Source organism: Onthophagus taurus, chromosome 7 (genome assembly GCF_036711975.1).
Source record: "Onthophagus taurus isolate NC chromosome 7, IU_Otau_3.0, whole genome shotgun sequence".
NCBI lineage: Eukaryota > Metazoa > Arthropoda > Insecta > Coleoptera > Scarabaeidae > Onthophagus > Onthophagus taurus.
The window spans coordinates 18,916,066-18,937,406 of NC_091972.1; the positions used below are offsets into that span (position 1 = coordinate 18,916,066).

General features: G+C 37.1%; 1 protein-coding gene across 1 annotated transcript; it reads left to right on the top strand.

Moving 5' to 3' along the window:
- Window positions 1-8,149: 8,149 nt before the first annotated feature.
- On the top strand, window positions 8,150-12,338 carry LOC139430646 (esterase FE4-like). The gene is made up of 3 exons (XM_071197842.1): window positions 8,150-11,065; window positions 11,134-11,507; window positions 11,556-12,338. Exons 1-3 carry the CDS (start codon window positions 10,579-10,581, stop codon window positions 12,336-12,338), a joined length of 1,644 nt encoding a protein of 547 aa, XP_071053943.1. The 5' UTR covers window positions 8,150-10,578.
- The last annotated feature ends 9,003 nt before the right edge of the window (window positions 12,339-21,341 follow it).

A 21,341-nucleotide genomic window follows, 5' to 3' on the forward strand; every position in this document is an offset into this window, starting at 1 on the left:
CATATTTTTTGCATTTACGAATTAATCACGTGTTCAACTGACCAAAAAATGTAGTAGATAATGCAACGGAAGAGGTGAATACCTTGGCTTATTTCTAGCCCAGTCCCAACACCTCAATTCGAGCTGCCAAAGAAGATCTGGGAATCATACTACGAACTTTGTCGCTCTTTTCATGCAAAAAAAATAAATTAAAAATTTCTTGATTTGTGTAAATATTACTTTCGTTATTGTTATCGATTTTAACTCGTTTCAGTACTTATATTAAGGGACATAACAGATAATTATTAGCTCACATGCATCAAGTGACGTAAACAAGTGAGTCTTTGACAAGAACTCATTGAGAAGGCTTGTTTTTCATGGCACACTAGGCTAAATATATGATATGTGTGCATTTTTCAAAAAACCCTAATTATCTCCCAAACTATTAATATTAGGTATGGGTCATATGGGATATAAAAGATGTGTAATGAGACACCGAAGACGACTAAAAAATAAAATATGGGGGGTGCCATTTAAAAAAATGAAGTTATGGTACTTCCAAATTTTGAAAAGTTAACGTGCCATAGTAAAGTGATCAAACGTTCTAGGCCGCAGTTCTCGGCACCAAAACATACTCCATCATGTTGTTTAAGCATGTTCTCAGTCCTAAATTGATATCCCAAAAATTGAGTGTTTTCTGATTTTTTGAACAAATGTCTGCTGGAGCAGATTTTTCTAGAAAAATTCGAATAACTCGAGAACGACCGAATCAAATTGCAAAAAGTAAAGTTATTTATAAACCTTGAAAACAGACAAATCCAAATATGTAAAAATGTACAGGGTGTTCCATTTAAAAAAATAAAGTTGGTGGCGGCTTCCGGTATAACCGGAAGTGCAAGAAATCTGAAAATATTTTAGACGAAGAGACTAATTGATAATACTTAAGTCTGAATTCTCAAATTTTTATTTTCGCCAGAACCCCAGAAACGTCTAATGACCGGTCTCGCTGAGACACCCTGTATATACTATATTGATTTTTATTTCCTGTTAACCCAAATAATTTAGCATTATTGTTCTCTTACACTTTGCTATCAGATGCGTCAATATCGAGAATACGTGAAAATGAAAATTAGATGAATTTGTTGTTTTATATTACTCAATTTAAATATTACTCATTATAATCAAACTCAACCGCAATAGGACTTTTTTTCATTGAATACAACTTTATTTATATCAGGTTTGTCATTAGCAAACTCATTGCAACAATCCCAATACGATATATAAAATCTCTTGTCGCAGTTTCGTCTAGTTTTCTTCTCTTCGCTTGTAATTCATCATCACATTCATTACTAACAGAACTGTTGCTGTTATCACTTTCGATTATTAATTAAAGTGTCCTCTTTTTAATGCAAAAAGTCGTTTTGAAAAATCACTTTCAGTTCTTGAGAAAAAAATTTTTGAAATGATCGACAATTTTTTCGAATTTTTTAATTTTCGCCGATTAAGTTTTAAAAATTCGTATAAAATCCATTTATTGGAATATGAGTATGAAAGTTTCCCAACGTGTTAATAAAAGTGTCCTCTTTCCAATGAACAAACCCGTTTTGAAAAATAACTTTTAGTTTTTTGAGAAAACAATATTTGAAGTTTTGATAAAATTTGCGTGGTTGCAATTTTCATCGATAACTTGCAAAATTCGCTATAAAATTAATTTCTTGAAGAATTCTTGTAGAAATATCACAGATTATTAATTAAAGTATCCCCTTTTTAATGCAAAAAGCCGTTTTGAAAAATCACTTTTAGTTCGTGAGAAATAAATTTTTTAAATAATCGACAATTTTATCGAGTTTTGCAACTTTAGTCGATTAAGTTTTAAAAATTCGTATAAAATCCATTTCTTGGAATATGAGTATGAAAATTTCCCAAAGTGTTAATAAAAGTGTCCTCTTTCCAATGAACCAACCCGTTTTGAAAAATAACTTTTAGTTTTTGAGAAAACAATAATTGAAGTTTTGATAAAATTTTCGATGTTCAATTTTTATCGATAACTTTCATAATTCGCTATAAAATTCGCATTTCTTGAAGGATCCTTATGGAAATATCGCCAATTATTAATTAACGTATCCTCTTTGTAGAGTTGCTTCGTTAGTTAAATCGGCATCAAAAAGTTCATTTTGTATCTTGGATCCAAATAAGTTGATATATCTTATCAGCTTTCTTATTAATTTCATTTTTATTCAAATATCGCAATAATGCAATATAAATGCACCAGATATTATAACAATAATAGCCGGGGATAAATATGCCGGATAACCGGATATCCGGCCGAAGGGTATGCCGGTATCCGGCTTTTCGCAAAATCACTATCCGTTCCATCACTAAAATAGACCATTATAGTAAATACTTAGCTTAATAATAGCTTTGGAAAACACTCGTTCTGAAGGAAGTTCGTAAATTTCTGGCAGTACATTTTTGTGACGCATCCAAAATTCAATTGGATTCTAAGTTCGTATTATAAGCGCAATCTCTAAATATTGTCTTACAATCAAAGGTGTTGACCTGTTTTTCAAAGTAGCAACTTCTTGATTAAAATGTTTTCTTCATCATCGATATTGTTAGTTACAGTTTCAATTGTCTGTTTTTCAACTGTCTCACTTTTATTTAGACGATCTATTTATTTAGACTTTTAATAGACGAGGCGTCTTCATTTTCATCATCACCAAATGCAGCTTTTTAAATATGGAATCTAAAAACGTTGCTTTAGCACAAAGTAGATTTTGATTCTAAGATACCAAGTCGCCTTCTAACATTATCTTGTAAAGCAAGATTTAAGCTTACCACAAGTAAGTTTAAACAACAAAAACTAGTTAGTTAACAAGTTTTAAAGATTCTACACTGGTTGTTTTGTGAGTGCGGTTTTTCAGCGATTGCTGCAGACATCTTATAAGAGACATTCAATAAATTATGATAATTCAATAGTCATCATTTCAAATGGTTTCAACATGGGGACTAAGTCTGTCAACATATGCCGTTCTGTTGCTGTAATAAATTCTGGATCTCGTGATAACGATGTTATAGCAGTTGGTAATTAAAGAAGAGTTCCATCTAGTAGACACATTTTGTTTCAGTTTTAGACTAGTTACTAATAAAAATGATTTATTGCTGCCAGAAGTCCATATATCACTAGTTATAGCGACATGATCACAAATTTGATTATACATATGTGCTAGGTAACATTTTCGGAGATCATAACTTTCTGTCTGGTAGTTTATATAGTGGCTGTAGCTTTTTAGAGTGTTCCAAAAAACCAAGATTTTCTACAATTGATAAAGACGTTGTTGCATTGCTGAATATGATGGAGTGTTCTGCAATTTATCTAATACGCATTTTATTGTTTTTAATATTTACAATTTTTATCCCCTTAATACATTCTAATATATATATTATTAGTATATTATTTTCACCCTCTACCCTCTTCCGCCATTTCCATACCCTCGGCTCCTCGGCCCAATCATCCCCTCATCCTTCCCTTTGTCTCCTTACCCCCACAACCATTCTCATCCATCGTTTCCCCTCTCCCCCCTCTCCTAAGATCTACCCTCGGTCCAACTCCTCCTCCCTCAACTCACTGCACCCATTCAACATATGTTCCAACGTTTCCCATTCCTCACTGCATAGCCTACACCACCTCTCCTCATCGGCCATCCAGTATCTGTTAGCTCTCTCCTCGTTTCCAAAACGGAACCTAGCCACCAACTTCTTCCCTTCCTCATCTCCTTCCAATAACAAGTATCTAGGCAGCCCCTCCGTTATTATGTCCCTGTACCTTTCGTTATACCTCCCCTCTTTTATTTGTGTCCTTCTTTCCTGTCTCTGCACATCTCGGTCCCTATCTCTCAACTCCCTACCCACCCTTCGTCTACTATTTATCTCAGTTACCGAGTAGCCCGCTCGTCTATAATAGTTGTCTCTGTCTCCTTTCCCATATCTGATCTTTCCCTCTCTAATTTCCCTCCAACACTCCCCCAAGATCCCGCAGCTTGGCCTCCCTTCTATTCTTTCTTCATATTTCGCTGCTCTCCTGCCCGCCTCCACTCTGACCTTATCCACCTTTACCTCTTCACTCACTATATACCCCGGTGTTTCTCTCGCCACCCCTAGCACCCATCTGCAGTATCTAGCTTGCACGTCCTCCAGCATTGCCTGCTCTCTCCATCCCCATACCTCTGCTCCATACATCATCACACTGCTAACTAGGCCTTCAAACATAATCTTCCTCGCTGCCACATTCCTTCCAAAAACTCTCTTCCCCCAACCCCATACTTGTCCCATCACCTTATTCGCCTTTTTTGCCATAGCTATCACATGCGACCCCTCCCTGTTGTCCTCCCTGAACACATACCCCAAGTAAGTATACTCCCTAACCTCCTCGATTTCTTTTCCCTCCCATCTCCAGTTTTCTGTTCTTTTTCTCCCACCCTTACAAAACTTCATCATCCTTGTCTTCCCCACATTCACTTCCAGCCCCTTCCCTCTAAAATATCTTTCCAATGTCTTTATCATATCTTTTATCTCCGCCGCTTCTCTCGCCATGACCACGATGTCATCCGCGTATGCTAACATATGCACCTTTCTAGGAGTTCCGTGATCCCCCTCCTCCCCATCTCCTCCCACGACTTTCCCCTATCCACCTTATCAAAAGCCGCCTTCAAATCTATAAATAGGGCGTACAATTTCCCTCCCTTCTTATCCAGCTCTCTATCTGCCAGATGCTTCAACACGTACACGTTGTCGATTGCTCCCCTTCCTTTCCGAAAGCCTGCCTGCCCATCCGGCAAAATTCCCCCCAACTCCATCTCCTCCTCCAGTCTTCCCAGCAGTATCTTCGTGTATACCTTGTATGCCGAGTCTAGTAGGTTAATTCCTCTGTAGCTCTCTACCCTTCCCTTATTACCCTTTTTATATACTGGGCAAATTACCCCCACTTTCCATCCCTCCGGAAACCCACCCCCTCTCCATACGCTATTCATCCCCTCCAACAACTTCACTCTCACCACCCTTGATGCTTCCAACCATGCCTCGTTCTGGATCCCATCTTCCCCTGGCGCCTTTCCCTTCTTCAATCCCCCAAGCACTGCTTCCATCTCCTCTTCTGCTATCTCCTCTCCCCCATCTCCCTCATAGCCTCCCAAACCCGTTAGCCTCGTTTCAACCCCTCCCAATAATCCCATAAAGTAACTCTTCCAATCTGTCATGTGTATTTCGCTGGTTATCCTCTCCCTACCCTTCTTTCTCTTTTTCAGATACCTCCAGACCTCCCCTTCCCTTGTTATCCTTCTAATCTCTGCCGCCTCCTTCTCCCTCAGTTCTGTTTTTTTTCTACTGCATAACTCTCTGTATCCACTCCTGGCCTCCCTATATCTATCCACTCCTATCTTCCCCCGTCTCCACTGCCTCAACCTCCTTCTCGCCTCCCTCTTCGCCTTCCTACACTCGCCATCATACCAGTCGTTCCTCCCTACTCTACCGCCCCTACGTACACACTCCCTTTTCAGTGTTGCCTCCCGCACTACCTGAATAAGTTCTTCCCAACCATTGATCTCTTGTATCTTCTGTAGCCAAGTATCGAGGTTTCCCCTGTAGAATGCTACCCCCTCTTCAGACCAGTCTGTCCTGATGAACTTGCTCCCCAGTTCCGCTCGTCTTCTGCCGTCCACCCCCTTTACCTCCACCTCCAACGGTTGGTGATCCGACTCTACCGCTTCTCCCACTTTAAACCTTTCCACCCTCTCCCACATTTCCTGATCCACCAGTACATAATCAATCACAGATGTCCCCCTCGCCCCGATGTACGTATACTCCCCTTCCTCTCCTTCCTCTTTATTTCCATTCAGTATCTCCCATCCGTTCTCCTCCACCCATCTCAGCATTTCTGTTCCTTCTCCATTCCGCACAGTATCCTTCGACCGCCGTCGTCCCTCCTCTCCCCATATCTCCACCATTCCCCCCTTCTCGCACACTCTAGCATTGAAATCCCCTCCCATTATTATATATTCCCCCGTCCCATCCCCCGCCATCTCATTCCATTGCTTTCTCGTCTCTTTCATTGACTTGCTATACACCGTAACTATCTGCACCGTCTCTCTCCCCCAGCTGATCTGCCTTTTTACCATTCCCTTCTGCCTCTATCTCCCCTCCGTCTTACTCTCCTCCGTAATTCCTCTCGCTATTCCTGTTATAATACCCCCGCACGCTCTTCCTCTCTTACTTCTCCTCTCTGCAAACACGCAATTCCATCTATACCCTTCTGGCAACTTTCCCTCAATCATTGCCCACCCTCCTTCATCAACCCAGGTCTCCACCATACAAATCACCTCAAATCTCTTCAGATATTCCCAGAACTGCCCTCCCTTATTCGTAATCCCCGCTACATTCCAGAACACCATTTTCAACCCCTCGCTCTTCTCCGGCTTCTCCCCTCCCCCGTCTAGTTTTTTGATAAAATCCCTTGCTGCCCTCTCTTCATGTCGTCATAATTAATACTTCTCTTCACCAACTCCGCCGCTATCTGGTATTCCCCACAGTTTCTATCCCTCGTTTCGTGTCTGTCCTCCTTCCCCCTGGCTTTGCAGTTTGCACATACCGCCTCTCTCACCCTATTCCCACAGTTCTTAAACTCGTGGCCCTTTTCCGCACAATGCCCACATACCATCTCCGATTTGCAGAAACGTTGGAGATGTCCGAAACCCTGGCATCTGTAGCACCTCTTCACGTCTATGAAATCGTCAATTCTCAGTGACGACAACCCAATATATACCCTCCCAAACCTTGTAATCTCCCTTCTCACTCTCCCTGACACTTCCATAACATAATTTACCACCCCCTTTTCCCTTCTGCCCGTCTTGAACAATATTCTGGCCTCGTTCTTGAAGTCATGCCAGCCTATCCCAATCCCTTGCTCAGTGTTTTTACCCCACAGCTGCTCCAATAATACCCCCTCGTTCATCTCTCTGTCCACATCATAGAGTATCACCTTAGGCCACACCATTGCTGGTTCCCGTATCGTTATGTCCTGGCCCCCGATCTTCTCCCTTACCAATTCAACATCCCTCCCCGAGTCTCCCTCTATTAATACTCTCTTGTTTTTCAGCTTGGTTACCCTTTTCAACTTCACGTCTTTCCAGGTGTCTTCTTTCTCTAGCTTCTTCACAACATCATTCTTCAATTCCGCGCTATCCACGATATTCTCCCCACCCTGAACTATGATGATGTTCTTGCTCGCAACCTTTCTCTCCCCCAGCCTTGCTCCATTACCGCCTGGGTCCACTTCGTTCCCCGCACCCCTCTTAACAGCTCTAGCGTATCCTTCGTATTCTCTATCCCCTGCTTCTTTCCAGGTCTCCAGCGCTTCTGCTATCTTTTTCTCGATCCTCTTCTCCATTTCTTTCATCTTTTCATCGAAATTCTTTCTTTCCATTTCTTTCCCATTATCTTCCGCCATCGTCACCACAACTCTGGTTGCTGAGGCCTCTACTCTCCTAAAGATATCCATAATTCTTCGGCGCATCTCGTTAGGAATATCTCTGTGCTGCCCTGAGAGTTCAGTCTCTAGCTCTTCCCGGAGTTCGTGGATGTAACAGATTTCCCGCATTGCTGTTGTGCCCATACTCAACTGTTCCCTCTTCGATTCCCCCTTCCATGTACCCTCCGTGTCCATTCCCGAGGAAATCATGCTCATCGGTCTCTTGTATCTGGCCCCCATATACCCTATCTCTGTTTCCCCTTCTTCCTCCTCCCTGTCCCTCTTTCTCGAGTCCTCCGTTCCACTATGCGAATTCCCTCCTGTGGATCTCGTCTCCATATCCCCTGTTTGTTTCTCTACTGTGTCCGCACTCTCATCTTTCCCTACCCCTTTCTTCTTCTTTTCCCCTTCCATTTCCCTTACTACGTCCCTTACCGCCTTTTTCATCCCCGTAACTTTACCCCACGCTTCTTCCTCCGCTTATCTTCTTCTCTCGTCCCTTTTATTTTCACCTTTCTTCCCTTTGGTTTCCTCTTTCTTTCTTCCATCCGGGCCTCTTGTACCCTGCGGCGATCTCACCAGAGATGATGTTGGTTTAAACACATCGCTTTCTTTGTCCCCCATATTATCTACGATGGAACGTTCCCAAAATAGGACCGTCCCGCGAAATCCCGCTCTGAACGAGCCCTGAAACGGGTCGAGCCGCCGCAAAAAATAACCGGTCCACAAGAGAGCTCGCTAAGTTATCTGAATAAGGAACTAAATATTCTGTCCTGCTGACGACTAATCAGCTTTTTTTTACTTCCCGAGAGTGTTCTGCAATTTTTGTAAACTTAATTCTATCGGTTATGATTGATTTTGATGTGGCGGAAACATGAGAGGACATTGTTTTCAATGTAAAAACTCTCTAACAAAAAAAAATTTCTAGCTATTTTTTTGCAGTTTTCATCGACAGAAGAAGAATGGAAATAACACGCAGCCGCTAGCAATGAGATTACGATCTGCTTGACAAAGGGTCATTCGGGAAATAAGCTTCATGACATGGTGCACAAACTGGCAAGGAAAGCTGCAGGCGAACCTCCGGGATCGCCAGAACCATTCATTGCCCCAACAATAAGGTCTTTAATAGAGCTTCAAAAAGAGGAAACACGTAAGAAGTTTCTAAACTACTGGGACAGGACACCAGGATGTCGCCAAGCCAAGGAGGCTCTGATGTACCCTGACCCTAAACTGCGTTATAGAGCATTGGTTGCGACAAGAGGAATTAATGCAGACAAGACCGTATAAATGGTGCTTAATGTTTTGTCGATGCCAAAAGATACATGGTGGCGTTGGCATTCTTGTAAAAAACGGCATAAGAAAAAAATGTAAAGCAATTTAGCATTGAACTACACATGGAAATAGTGGCAGTAGAGATTGTTAAGAGAGGTGTTGTTGTGATAGCGTTATATAGATCACCTAACGGCGACTTCCAAGTTTTTATAGATCAAATGACATCATATTCATTACAGCTTCTAGAAAAACACTACACAAATCATAAGATACTCTTGGCGGGAGAATTTAATATTAACTTTTGTGAAGAAAGCAAGCGCAAAATTCAATTGACTGAATTGACTAATAGTTTCGGATTAACGTATATCTTTACATCGCCTTCAAGAGTAACGGACAGATCGGCACGCTGCATAGACAACGTTTTTAATAATCTATGCTCATCTGCACAAGTGTCTACGACCGTAAACTTGCACATATCCGATCATCATGGCCAGTTGTTACAAGTAATTGGTCACAACCATCACGCTGATGAGCAATATAAATATAAAAATATCGCAATCACAAAATATAATAAGGAACAGAACATAAGCGATTTTAAATGGTCGTTGAAGTAGATACAGATGAATTTGCGAAGGAGAGCTATGATGTCTTCCACAATTAGTTTTTATCTGTTTAACGAATATTTTCCCGCAAGGCAAAAAAGAATTAGAATCACCAAGAGATATTACAGTAAACTTCCGCAATCCATATTAAAGAAGAAATTGTTAGTTGAATCATTAGGCATGATCGCTGCAACTAAAAAGATACAGCTTCGTACGAAATATATGTATAAAGTATGCAAACAAGGGTATACATATGCAACTAGTAAATGTTGAAAATAAACCGAATAGTGATGCTATAAATAATGCTAACAACAAAAACAAAAAAATATGGTAAGTAATCAACAAGGAAAGAATAAATACAAAAAGAAAACCACAGAATGATGCAGATTTAAATGCAACTGAAACACAATCGTTACTTGTTGCTATTGAGATGCCATCTATACAACCTGAAGGATATGTAAAAAAATTGAATAAAAACAATATCAACTCTTATTTCTTTGCCCGATTGATGATCAAGAGATATTAAGTGTTATCTCGAATTGACTTCTCCTATTGTGAAAAAAGTTGCCAGCGAAAATGCTAAAGCACTAGCTATAATGTTCAATAAATGTGCCAAGGAAGGAACATTTCCTACTAAACTGAACGTTGCAAAAGTTACTCGGTTTCCTCAAGGATCCATACTTGGACCACTATTATTTATTATCTACATTAACAACCTACTAAAAAGCGTAGAGGGAGTAATTACTAAACTAATTTCCGAAACTAAAGAGATAGAAAAAAAAACCTTACATATCATGATCTCGTTTTTCGAGAAACTGCTAATGTGTCACACTTAACTTTTGAAACAACATCTGTGAACTCATCCACTAAACTAGCGTTTGTCAATCATAATGATATGCATTTTAGAAACCAAATGCTTCTTTATTGATCAGCCACAAAGTCTAATTTTCATCAAATATTCCGCAAACTTTTTATGGTACTATCTTTTGAGTGTTTTGGTTTGATGTAAGAGTCGCTTCAGATGAATCTGATTATAATTCATTATCACTTGTAATGAATCTTAATACACAAATAGCTTACACACAAATAAATACGAACAGCTTGTTTTATTCAATCAATCTTATCCAAATGTATAATTAGTACACACTCGAAAAATATCTCTTATTATTTAACTCCCAAATCAAAGTAATAACATTAATAAAAATGTGGCCACCGATTAATTACGTTCTATTTTCATTATTAACATTTTTTGTTGTTGGTTCCTCTTCGGAAGAAATAGAGTTAACAATACCAGATGGGACATTAGTAGGTCGAGTAAGATATGATCGTTTTGGAAAGGAATTCTACAGTTTCCAAAGTATACCATTTGCAAAACCACCGGTAGGACATCTTAGATTTAAAGACCCAGTTGAGAACGAACCATGGGTTGGAATTAGAGATGCCACCCAAGATGTACCCGAATGTGTACAAATTTCAGGTTCAAATATAATCGGACAAGAAGATTGTTTGTATTTGAACGTTTACACCCCGAAATTACACAAAAATGAATCAAATCTTTTACCGGTTATGGTTTTTATGCACGGAGGTGGTTTCACGATTGGATCTGCACGAGATGGCGTTTACGGACCTGAATTTTTAATCACCGAAGATATCGTTTTGGTTAATTTAAATTATAGACTTAGCATGTTTGGTAAATATTAATTATAATTTAAATACTAAGTTAAACTTAATTAACTGAATTTATTTATTACAAAAAAGGTTTCTTTAGTTTGGATGATCCTTCTTTTGGAGCTCCTGGAAATGCTGGTTTGAAAGATCAAAGATTAGCTTTGGAATGGGTTCAAAGAAACATAGAATATTTCGGTGGTGATCGAGATCAAGTAACAATTTATGGTCAAAGCGCCGGTGGTGCTAGTGTACACCTTCACGTTCTTTCACCGCAATCCAAAGGATTATTTTCTAAGGCAATTATGCAAAGTGGTGTGGGGACTATGCTGACGGGTGTTCAAAATAATGGATTATATTTGGCTCAAGTGTTAGGAGTAACCACTGATGATGCTATGGAAATGTTTCTGACTCTTCAATATCTTCCACCTCAATTTATTATGCAAGGATTTTTACTGCTAACTCAAGTAATTTCATAATTTTTTCATTTTTAAATTTAATTTTGTTAATTTTAGATTTATCCCATGCGTTGGAGAGGTTTTAATAATCCAATTGTAGAAAAACACAAAGAAACAGCTTTCTTACCGGATGATCCAATGAAAATTCTTCGGGAAGGAAATTATAATAAAGTACCAATGATGATTGGGTACACAGACGCGGAAGGGATTTTTTATGAACAATCCATACGAAATTTAACGGGAGAACCCCAACCAGTCACTGACTTTTTTGCTTTTGTCCCTGATGAGTTAGGAGTTTTACCAGGGACACCAGAAGCGCTTAAATTGGCGGACGAAATAAAAGAATTTTATCAAGGCGATGTTGAAATTAGCCCTGACTTCATGTTACCTTTGATTCATATTAGTACAGATACAATGTTTGCTTTTCCAGCTAGAAGAGCTGCTGTTGAACATGTTAAAAATAATGAATATCCCGTTTATTTTTATCGATTTTCCGCCGATTCGGAATTAAATATTTTTAAGCGGAGGGATTCGATTTCGTTGGGATTTCTAGGTGCTGGTCATGCAGATGATTTAGGATATTTATTTAAAATGGTTACGTCACCAGAAATTCTTAACGGTTCTGTAGAAGATATTGCCCTCCAACGTGTTAATGGAATATGGGGCAGCTTTGCTAAACATTCACATCCTTTAGTAGTGGGTGATCATTGGGAACCGGTTTTAGATGGAGTTTTAAATTATATGGATATTGGGACATTTAGAGATATTTCCGGAGTTAATCCTGATGAAGAAAGTATGAATTTTTGGTTGGATATTTTCGAACGATTTGGTGTTCTATAAAAATATTTTATCAATTTATTTTATTCATACACAATAAATGTTTAATATAATAAGATAACGTTTATTAACACCTTATAAATATTAAATCCTAAAAGATACAATAATAAAATAACTCATTCCGCAGGATTTGAAGAAGAATCATCAACATATTTTAACCATAGGATCAGCTTTGCCACCAGTAATCGAAGAGTTCGTGGAAACAATAGCTATGGTTTCATTACGTAGATGGCACCACTGTGATCAGGCAGCTTGGAAAAGGGCGTCTCTAGAAGTTCTTAGACTACCTAAACTCGTAACTCCTCGTGATCAAATTTACCGTGGAAAAAGAAGCTACTAAACAGTTACCTTTCCTGGATGTCTTGGTCTTGAGACGCACGGCAAAACCTGAAACTTTCTAGTTCTAGGTCTGGTTAATTCTAATCCTAGATCATGTTCTGTGGCTAGAGTTAGCTCTAGTGTTAGTTGTTACCAGCGTTGCCAACCTATGCCAACCAAATATTGCTAATATAAATGGTAAAAGATCGGTAAGTACTGTAATAAATCGTTATGTTTAAATATAAAGTGAGAAATTGTTGTTTGATAAAGATATACTAATGAATTTATGTATATTATATAGATCTTTATCTTTTGTATGTATGTAAGGAAACGGGAGTGTATGCGTTCCCGCACACCGCACTTAGGCCCCATTGGACCCCTTGTGCATACTCCCAACATAACCTCTTTTCACATCAACCAGCCTAGGGAATTACCGAAGGCCAGGATATTACTCAGAGGTAAGTTCCTGATATCATCTGTGGTCGGCCATGCCTCTCCGAGGGTCCTCATTCTGAGATCTGCTAGAGAGGGGCAATCATACAAGATGTGTCGAGCGGTCTCGTCGTCCTGTTCACAGGCTCGACAGAGAGGAGAATTTGCAAGCTTCATATTATGAAGGTGCTTGTTTACCTTACGGTGTCCCGTGAGGAGACCTGTGGCTAATCGAAGGGCGTTTTTTCCAAGCCCTACGAAAAACTGAGCTGTAGATTTCGAAGGATATTTTAACAAATCCTTAGCAAGATAGCAGCCTGGGGTTTTGTCCCACGCGTTTAGGAATTTTTTGTGGGTAATGTGCTTAATCTTGTTGATATGAGTAGCTAAGGAAGGGGTAATTATCGGCTCGGGTGCACAGGGAACTCTGCTGGCAGCACGCTTTGCCAGCCTATCCGCATGTTTGTTACCCGTAGAGCCGGAGTGCCCCTTGATCCATTGGATAGTGTTTCGTGGCTTCTTCCATTGCAAGATGGCAGTCCATTATTAGTGCAGACGTTATCTTAACGCTGCTTAACGCTAAAACAGATTGCCTACTGTCTGTATAAATAGTATAACACTTACCGCGTTTGTTCGAGTCAACAATATAATCAGCAGCAAGTTTGAAAGCGGTCAGTTCCGCTTGTATGATAACAAGGCCTCGTTTATTCCGGAGAAGGTGGTTCTGTCAAAAGCGCCTTCCACGTCAATGAAGACACCCAGGGCGGACTCTTTGTTTATCTTTTGTTAACCCAAATAATTTAGTATAAAAAATTGTTTATTGCTTTCCGGAAAATGGGTCAACTTAGTTTTCTTAAATAGTTACACCCTGAATTCAAAGCATATATCAAAAGAACTTTTATAACAAAAGTTGTGTTTGCTTACGACGATGACTTAAAGATATTCTCTCGTGTAACATCCCCTGAAGACTGTGTTATCTTACAGCGCAATCTCAACATGATCAGTTCCTGGTCTGTACAGAATGGAATTGATATTAATATAGCAAACTGCGTTTCCGTATCTTACACAAGGTGTAATAACCCAATAACGTTTAATTATTGTGTGGGAGTTGAAGCAATGCGCAGAGAACGCACTATTCGGGTGTCTTATTCGATGACCAGTTGCAATTCAAAGACCATGTTAACGCTATAGTAAAGTCAGCTTCTGGTGCATTGAGTTTTATCATCAGACATTGTAAAAAATGTAACAACGTAGCAATAATGTTACCCCTAGCAATAATGGCAGTTTTCAAAGTTCTGTGAAGTCTTTCTAAGATGCCATTACTTTGAGGATGGTAACAGGAAGTGTGAATTTGTTTTGAGCCAAACAATCGATTAAATTCTGCAAACATTTTAGATTCAAATTTTCTGCCCTGATCGTGCATAATCGTGCTCGTAATCAGAACAGTTGCAACAGTAGAACTTGACGTATTTTTGAGAGGATAAACTTCTGGTCACCTTGTAATACGGCCAATGACTGTAAGAACAAAAGAATAATCAAGAACCAAGCGAAGGTGTAAGGGGGCCGCAAGGTCAATGTGGATATGTTTAAAACGTGCAGATCGAATATCAAATTTATTGAGTGGAGATTTTGTATGTTTATGAATTTTAGATTGTTGACATTTAATGCAAAATTTAAACGGATTCCTAAGATTGTAAGCACTAAGGGAGACGCAGTGGATCCTAGGGAAATTTCTAATGTTCTGAATGATCACTTTTCAGTGTAGGCAGGCTACTTGTGGGAAAACCGGTAGCCAATGTCAGCTTGGATTATGGGATAGATTCCTCAATGTATTAAGCTTATAACTGCAGATGAAATTACATGACGGTATAAAACCAAAAGCTGTGAAAGTACTGAAAGGAGTTTTGTCACCTGTACTATCAAGTATTATCAATAGATAAATAAAACTTGGCCAATTTCCCGATATTCTAAAGATAGGAAGAATAACTCCGGTGTATAAAAAAGTATAGACTAGTTGGTTTCCAAACTTGTGGGCAGCATGGTTTCATGGGCAGTAAGAGCACACAGACTGCTATTATATCATTGTTGGGATTTGTTTATAAATGTTTATAAATGAGAGTAAAACTGTTTTTTCTGTTTTCCTGGACTTATGTAAGGCGTTTGATGTGGTTGACCATGCTATACTGTTTAGTAAGCTCGAAGCTTTGGGGGTTCACGGACGAATTCTAGTTTTCAGCCTCCTCCACATTTTCGTTTTCGTTGGTAAATGTCTATCGGCGTCATGCTTAAATCGCCCTTAATATACATCCCTACACGCAAAAACGCTTGATTACTATTCCTTTAAACAAATTTCTTATTTGATAGGGGGAAAACTATAGAAGTATAGATCTATCTTATCTACAATTTTCTGGTCTTTCTAATGGTGTATGACACGCGGCTATCGCCGCTTGGTTATAGAGTTTTTTCCTGGTGATATAAGTAAGTTATTGGTCCCAACAATGTTTAAAAGGAACTAAAACGTGTGAATTTGGTAATTTTTTGACCAAAAACGTCCTTGTGTAAGTCTATAACTTCATGATATACTTCTATAGTTTTCCTCATATCAAATAAGACAGTTGTTTAGAGGTAGAGCAATTAAACGTTTCTGTATATAGAGATGTATATTAAAGGTGATTTAACCATGATGCTAATAGATATTGACCGACAAAAACCCGGATTAAGATATTTGAAGAAGCGTTCTTTCTGATTGTGAACACAGTTTTTTAAAATTTGGTTTGATAACAATTGCACAAGGGCTTGAAGTTTGGTAATATTAAGCTATTTTACGTACAGAGCGGTGTTCTTCATCTTTTATTGATTTTAATATTAACATATAAGGCAAACGAAGGATTAAGCTTTCGACTGAGACATTGTTTATCGAAATCGGTTCACTGGTTCTCATGTTATAATTAAAATACTATACATGTAAAATTCTGTTTAATTGGGGGCTAACTTCACATAGGTGTCATTATGAATAATTATGTTGTAATCTCAACAAGTTTAGTGAAAATAACTTTTTATTTTGTGCGTGGGCAAGGACAGTAGAATCTAAGAGGACTGCTACATCCATTGTATTTTTGTAGTCCACTAGGGATTGGTTGCCCGCACTCTACGTCACACTATTTGCCACGCCTGGTAACTGTCTGCGTGTTTAGAGGTTATATGATAGACATTAATACGTCTAAAAACATAAAACTTCAAAAATAATATACACAGCAAACGCATAGACCATAACAACAGCTGGGCGTGGAAAATGGTGTGACGTAGTTTGCGGGCAGGTTGTCACAACAATGGATGTAGCAGTCCTGTTAGATTCTACTGTCCTTGGTGCGTGGGTATAAATTAAACAATTTCAGGTTAGGATTTAATACGAGAAAATACATGGTTAACATTGCTTGTGTTGTCAGTTGTAATTTATTGTCATATGGTTCAATACACAGTTTGTTGCTATCGTCACACGGATTATTTATTTATTTTTATTTTGTAAGCATGTCTTTTTTAATAACTATTTTAATTTAACTAAACTACTATTAAATAAGCTACTATACTTATTTATCATTTATATTTACAACATAAAGATATTTCAGCTTTCAGTCATTTGACAGATCAATTGATACGCAATCTATTAACACAAAGTCTATTAATACACATTTGGTAGAAACAATTCTATCTAACGACATTTAATTGTCGTTCTGCATCGATACCCTAAGAAAAAAGGTTTTCATCCGAAAATATGTTGTAATCTCAACAAGTTTAGTGAAAATAACTTTTTATTTTGTGCGTGGGTATAAATTAAACAATTTCAGGTTAGGATTTAATACGAAAATGCAATTTTAACATTGCTTTGAACTTCCAAAAAGAAACGTCAAATCGCAACTTTAAAGTGATTTTTCGGTAAGTACTACACTTTTCCGCTCTTTTTTTTTATCATTAACGCCTCTTTTGACACATTTTCTATCGATTAAAAAAAAAATCATCGATTTTTAAGAGAGACTCCTAATCTTGAATTATTCCCGTAACGCATTTATAACCTAATCAGAACAGACTTAATTTATTGAAACGAGCAACAATACAAAAGAAAAAGTGCTATCTACTTACAGAGAAACAATACTATTTATTATAAACATTAATTGTTATGTTTTTACATTTCAAAACACTTATTCCAGATGAGTAAACATGTTGAAACTGACAATTCAAAATTGACAACAATCATTTCAAAATATTTTTATAAATGTCAAATAGACTTTTTTAAAGAAATTGATTTTTTAGTAATTTTTAGCAGTCGTAGATAAAATGCTGTATATCACACGTGGGCTAGAGCATAATTACAGTACTCGTGTGATTACACGACTCGGTCTACGACCTCGTCCTGCAATTCTCCACACTCGTACTGTAATTATGTTTCTAGCCCACTTGTAACATAAATAACTATTACGTCCTGTTGACAAAAAACTATCGTTTTGACGGTCGCTAAGTACTATGCAAAAGTCAACTTTTAATAGCAGTTTTCGAAAAATATAATTATTCAATATCAAAATTACGTGCATTCAAATTTGTCCGTTTTCTTAAATACAATGCCTCGTGTTCCTGGTCAACGAGAGTCAGGTTTGACTACGAGGCGAGCAATTATTGCACTTCATCAAGAAGGAATAGATAAATGGGAAATTGCCGAACGTGTAGGCTTATCAGTAAGATTTGAAGAAAATGGGAAAGTTGGCCTTATAACATCTAGATCAGGCCTAAGACTTATTCTTAATAAAGCTCAACGAAGGGGAATTGCTGAATACGTCACCGCCAATCCATTTACAACGTCCACAATTATCAAGGATTTAATTCGATATATTTTTGATATCATCAGTAAAAACGTTGTATCCAGAAGGGATCATCACGATTGTCCAAGACAATTCACCCTTGCATTCTTCAAGAATTGTTCATGATTGGTTTGACGATCATAATGAAGTTAGGCGAATACCCTGGCCAGCGCGGACACCTGATCTTAACCCAATCGAAAATCTATGGGTTTTGGTGGAAAAACAGTTCAGTAAATATACCAACTTTCCGATTCGCAACTACTTATTCCGATTGCTTATACTTATTTATTTTCTTAATTTTTCTTTGTGATTCAGTCATCTTGGCCATAAATCACATCATCCCGCTTGCCTGTTCGGAACTTTTACAACACTACAAAGCAGGTAAAACCTGGATTGAATGCCTTGTGAACGTAGGTCGTTTCTAGTACAATTTTATGCCTCTACGAGCGGCTCTTTTCGCATTATATCTGAACAGAACTGTACATGAGATGATTAAGCTTGATAGTGTGAATCTAATATATAAAATCAAAAATAATCTAATGGAAACTGTCATTCACTTTAACCTCAACTGCGATATGCATGCGTATAATACAAGAACTAACCAAAATATTCACAGCTTACCCCTTGCAAGAAACATTGGAAGAAGAAGTGTTACAGCAGCAGCGGCGGAGTGGCTTAATGATTTACCACAACGGGTGAAGAATCAGAATGGTCTAAACTCCTTTGCGGGAGAAGCAAGGACTTATTACCTTAATCTTAGGTTAAACTGATTTCGAAATGTTTTTTTTTGTTGTATATATATGTATGTATGTAACTTATTCCTGCGTTGTTGTTATATTTTAGTGTTTATCTACAACTATTGAATTATCTATTCATTATACATTTGATTTTTGACGGGTAATGACACGCATTACTCATGACTGACAAAGTGTTGAATAATGAAGCCATTATTCCACAGTTCTGACACGGCCTACCAATCAAAAATAAAATATATACAGAAATGACAGCTTTCTTATATTGAGGTTATGTCTGAAATGTCTATCAAGTTTATTTTTTTTCCTTTTTTTGATTTTTTTTTGTCAAAATTAAATAGTTGTAGATAAAGTATAGTATTCAACTTGCGTATAATGGATGTTACCCACTCAGATTACAGATTACCACTCAGATTACTCGCTCGCTCGTGTTGCAACTTCATCTTCGTGGGTAACAGCCGCCATTATACGCTTGTTGAATAATATACTATTATATATCTGTTATGGACTCTTATGTCTTTTTGGGAATGAACAATAAATAAAAAAAAAAATAATAATAATATCATAGAATCCAATTCAGAACTTAAAAATGCCAAACAACCAATCATAATACCAATCGCCGCAGATCTAGAACCTAATAAGTAGATATTTCAATGAAAAAGATTAAAACGAATTAATGATATTATCAAAATAGAAGGAAGGCAACCCAAATATTATTTAACATACAAGGAACACTGGCAAGCGACACATTATAAAAATATTTATGATATTTTAATCAAATTAAAACAAATCTTATAAAGCGATTATTTAACAGAAGTTAACATACCAAGATTTTCTTATATATCTTTTAGTTTATTCTATTTCCAGAAAGGTAGAGAAAACACATACAGATCCTTAAAATGTGATAATCTGTCTTCCGATAAATAGTACAGGTTTAATGGCATTAAAACCTTAACTTCGATCACCGAGTTGTTTAAAAAATGGCCTTTTTACTAAAATCCACACAGAGAGAAATATATTCTTGAAAGAAGATTATTACTCTTGACTCAAGCTTATCATATTCTTATATATCCACAAGAAGATCATTTTGTTGAGTGAAGAAAAACCGCATATTCTCAAAGCAAGTATACAAATATTCTTGATTCTCAAGAAAACGAATTCTTAGTAAAAGTAAATCAATAATCTTGAAAAAGAGTATCTTAGTGTTACGTCAACAACCCCATTTTCGTATCGAGAATAGATTTCCTAAGTCTTGAATAACGTATCTTTCTTTTTAGAAAAACTTATTCATGTAACAACAATCTTGTACACTCAGAAAAATATTAGCTGTTATAGTAACGAATTGATACTGTTATTTAATTTTTCTTGATTTTAACGTAAATAATCGTGATTATAACAGAAATTCATTTAAATGAAATAAATAGTAAGAGGGGATTAAAGCCTACATACATTTCATTTTAAGTCTGCAATTTTCTTAATTCCAAATATTAAATATAAATTACATAAAATTTATAATCTTTTATTTTAAATATATTTCAGTTATTCGGAAGGAGAATTAGCATTGTTTCCAAATTTATGTACACTTTGTCAATACCATCCAACTACTACTTAAATTAAATGCTTAGTTAAATGATTTCGAGAAAAATATTCTTTAGTTGAAAAGGAATTTGTGTTGTGTTAAAAGAAGTGTGTATTTAATAATGTCCAGGTTTTTTGTCGATTGTCGCCGTCATGATATCACATGATACGTAACGGCCGATTTTCTTCAGTTCGTTGGTAGCAAGGGTTGATTTTGCTTGTACACGAAATAGGCGTGCAAATAGTTATCAACGGTAAGTTCAATAGTTAATAATTTTTTTAATAATTTATTATTTTTAATTTAGTTTAATACTCTTTTATTTGTGCAAGTATTGATATTATACAGATTTATAATTACAAACATGCAATACGTGTATAAAATGTGCATTACTTTTTTTAAATAGAAAGAAGATTTTTAAAGAAAATGGAGGTAAACCATTTTGCAGGGTTCGATAACAGTTTCAAATTTACTAATAGAATGGGATCTTGCTGAATTAATTGAAGACTTTCAAGGTATGTATATAAACTTTTTCTTCTTGGTCAAGACAAGGTCCGTTGAGTGATAGTTTCTATGGTAATTAAATATTTCTCGCCCTCATTACGTCATAATTCTTCTTACATGATGTCATCAACAACTATAAAAAAAATCATTACAACATTTTTCATTACTTATTTATTAATTAATAATAATTAGAAGATACCAGCGACGCGATGAAATTCTTTCTCGTTAATTTATTAAATTTCTATAACATTTTCGTCTGAATCTGCAGTAGGTTTTTATTACATGTATTAGTATTACTAGCTTTAATTTTTGTTTTCAACAGACTACTTATTACACGAACAGAAACAACAAACGGAAACCTTTAGCCAAACCATACGACAGATACTACAATTTAAAATGCCCAAGAAGAAAACTCGACCAAACAAGTAATCAATCAAAGAATCAAAAGAATTTTTTTAAAGTGTATCTTCTCTCGTTTCTTGAAAACATAGAAAACTACATAGGGTTTCTTATAGTAAATTGTGATCCCTCCGTGTGGGACACAATTAAAGATTATTGGAAGCGGACTTCTGAA

Bases quoted from the DNA above. Each gene is read 5' to 3' on its own strand.
- LOC139430646 (XM_071197842.1), top strand. From the start codon at position 10,579: ATGTGGCCACCGATTAATTACGTTCTATTTTCATTATTAACATTTTTT. The intron at 11,066-11,133 runs GTAAATATTAAT...ATTACAAAAAAG, and splicing joins TTATAGACTTAGCATGTTTG to GTTTCTTTAGTTTGGATGAT. The intron at 11,508-11,555 runs GTAATTTCATAA...TGTTAATTTTAG, and splicing joins GATTTTTACTGCTAACTCAA to ATTTATCCCATGCGTTGGAG.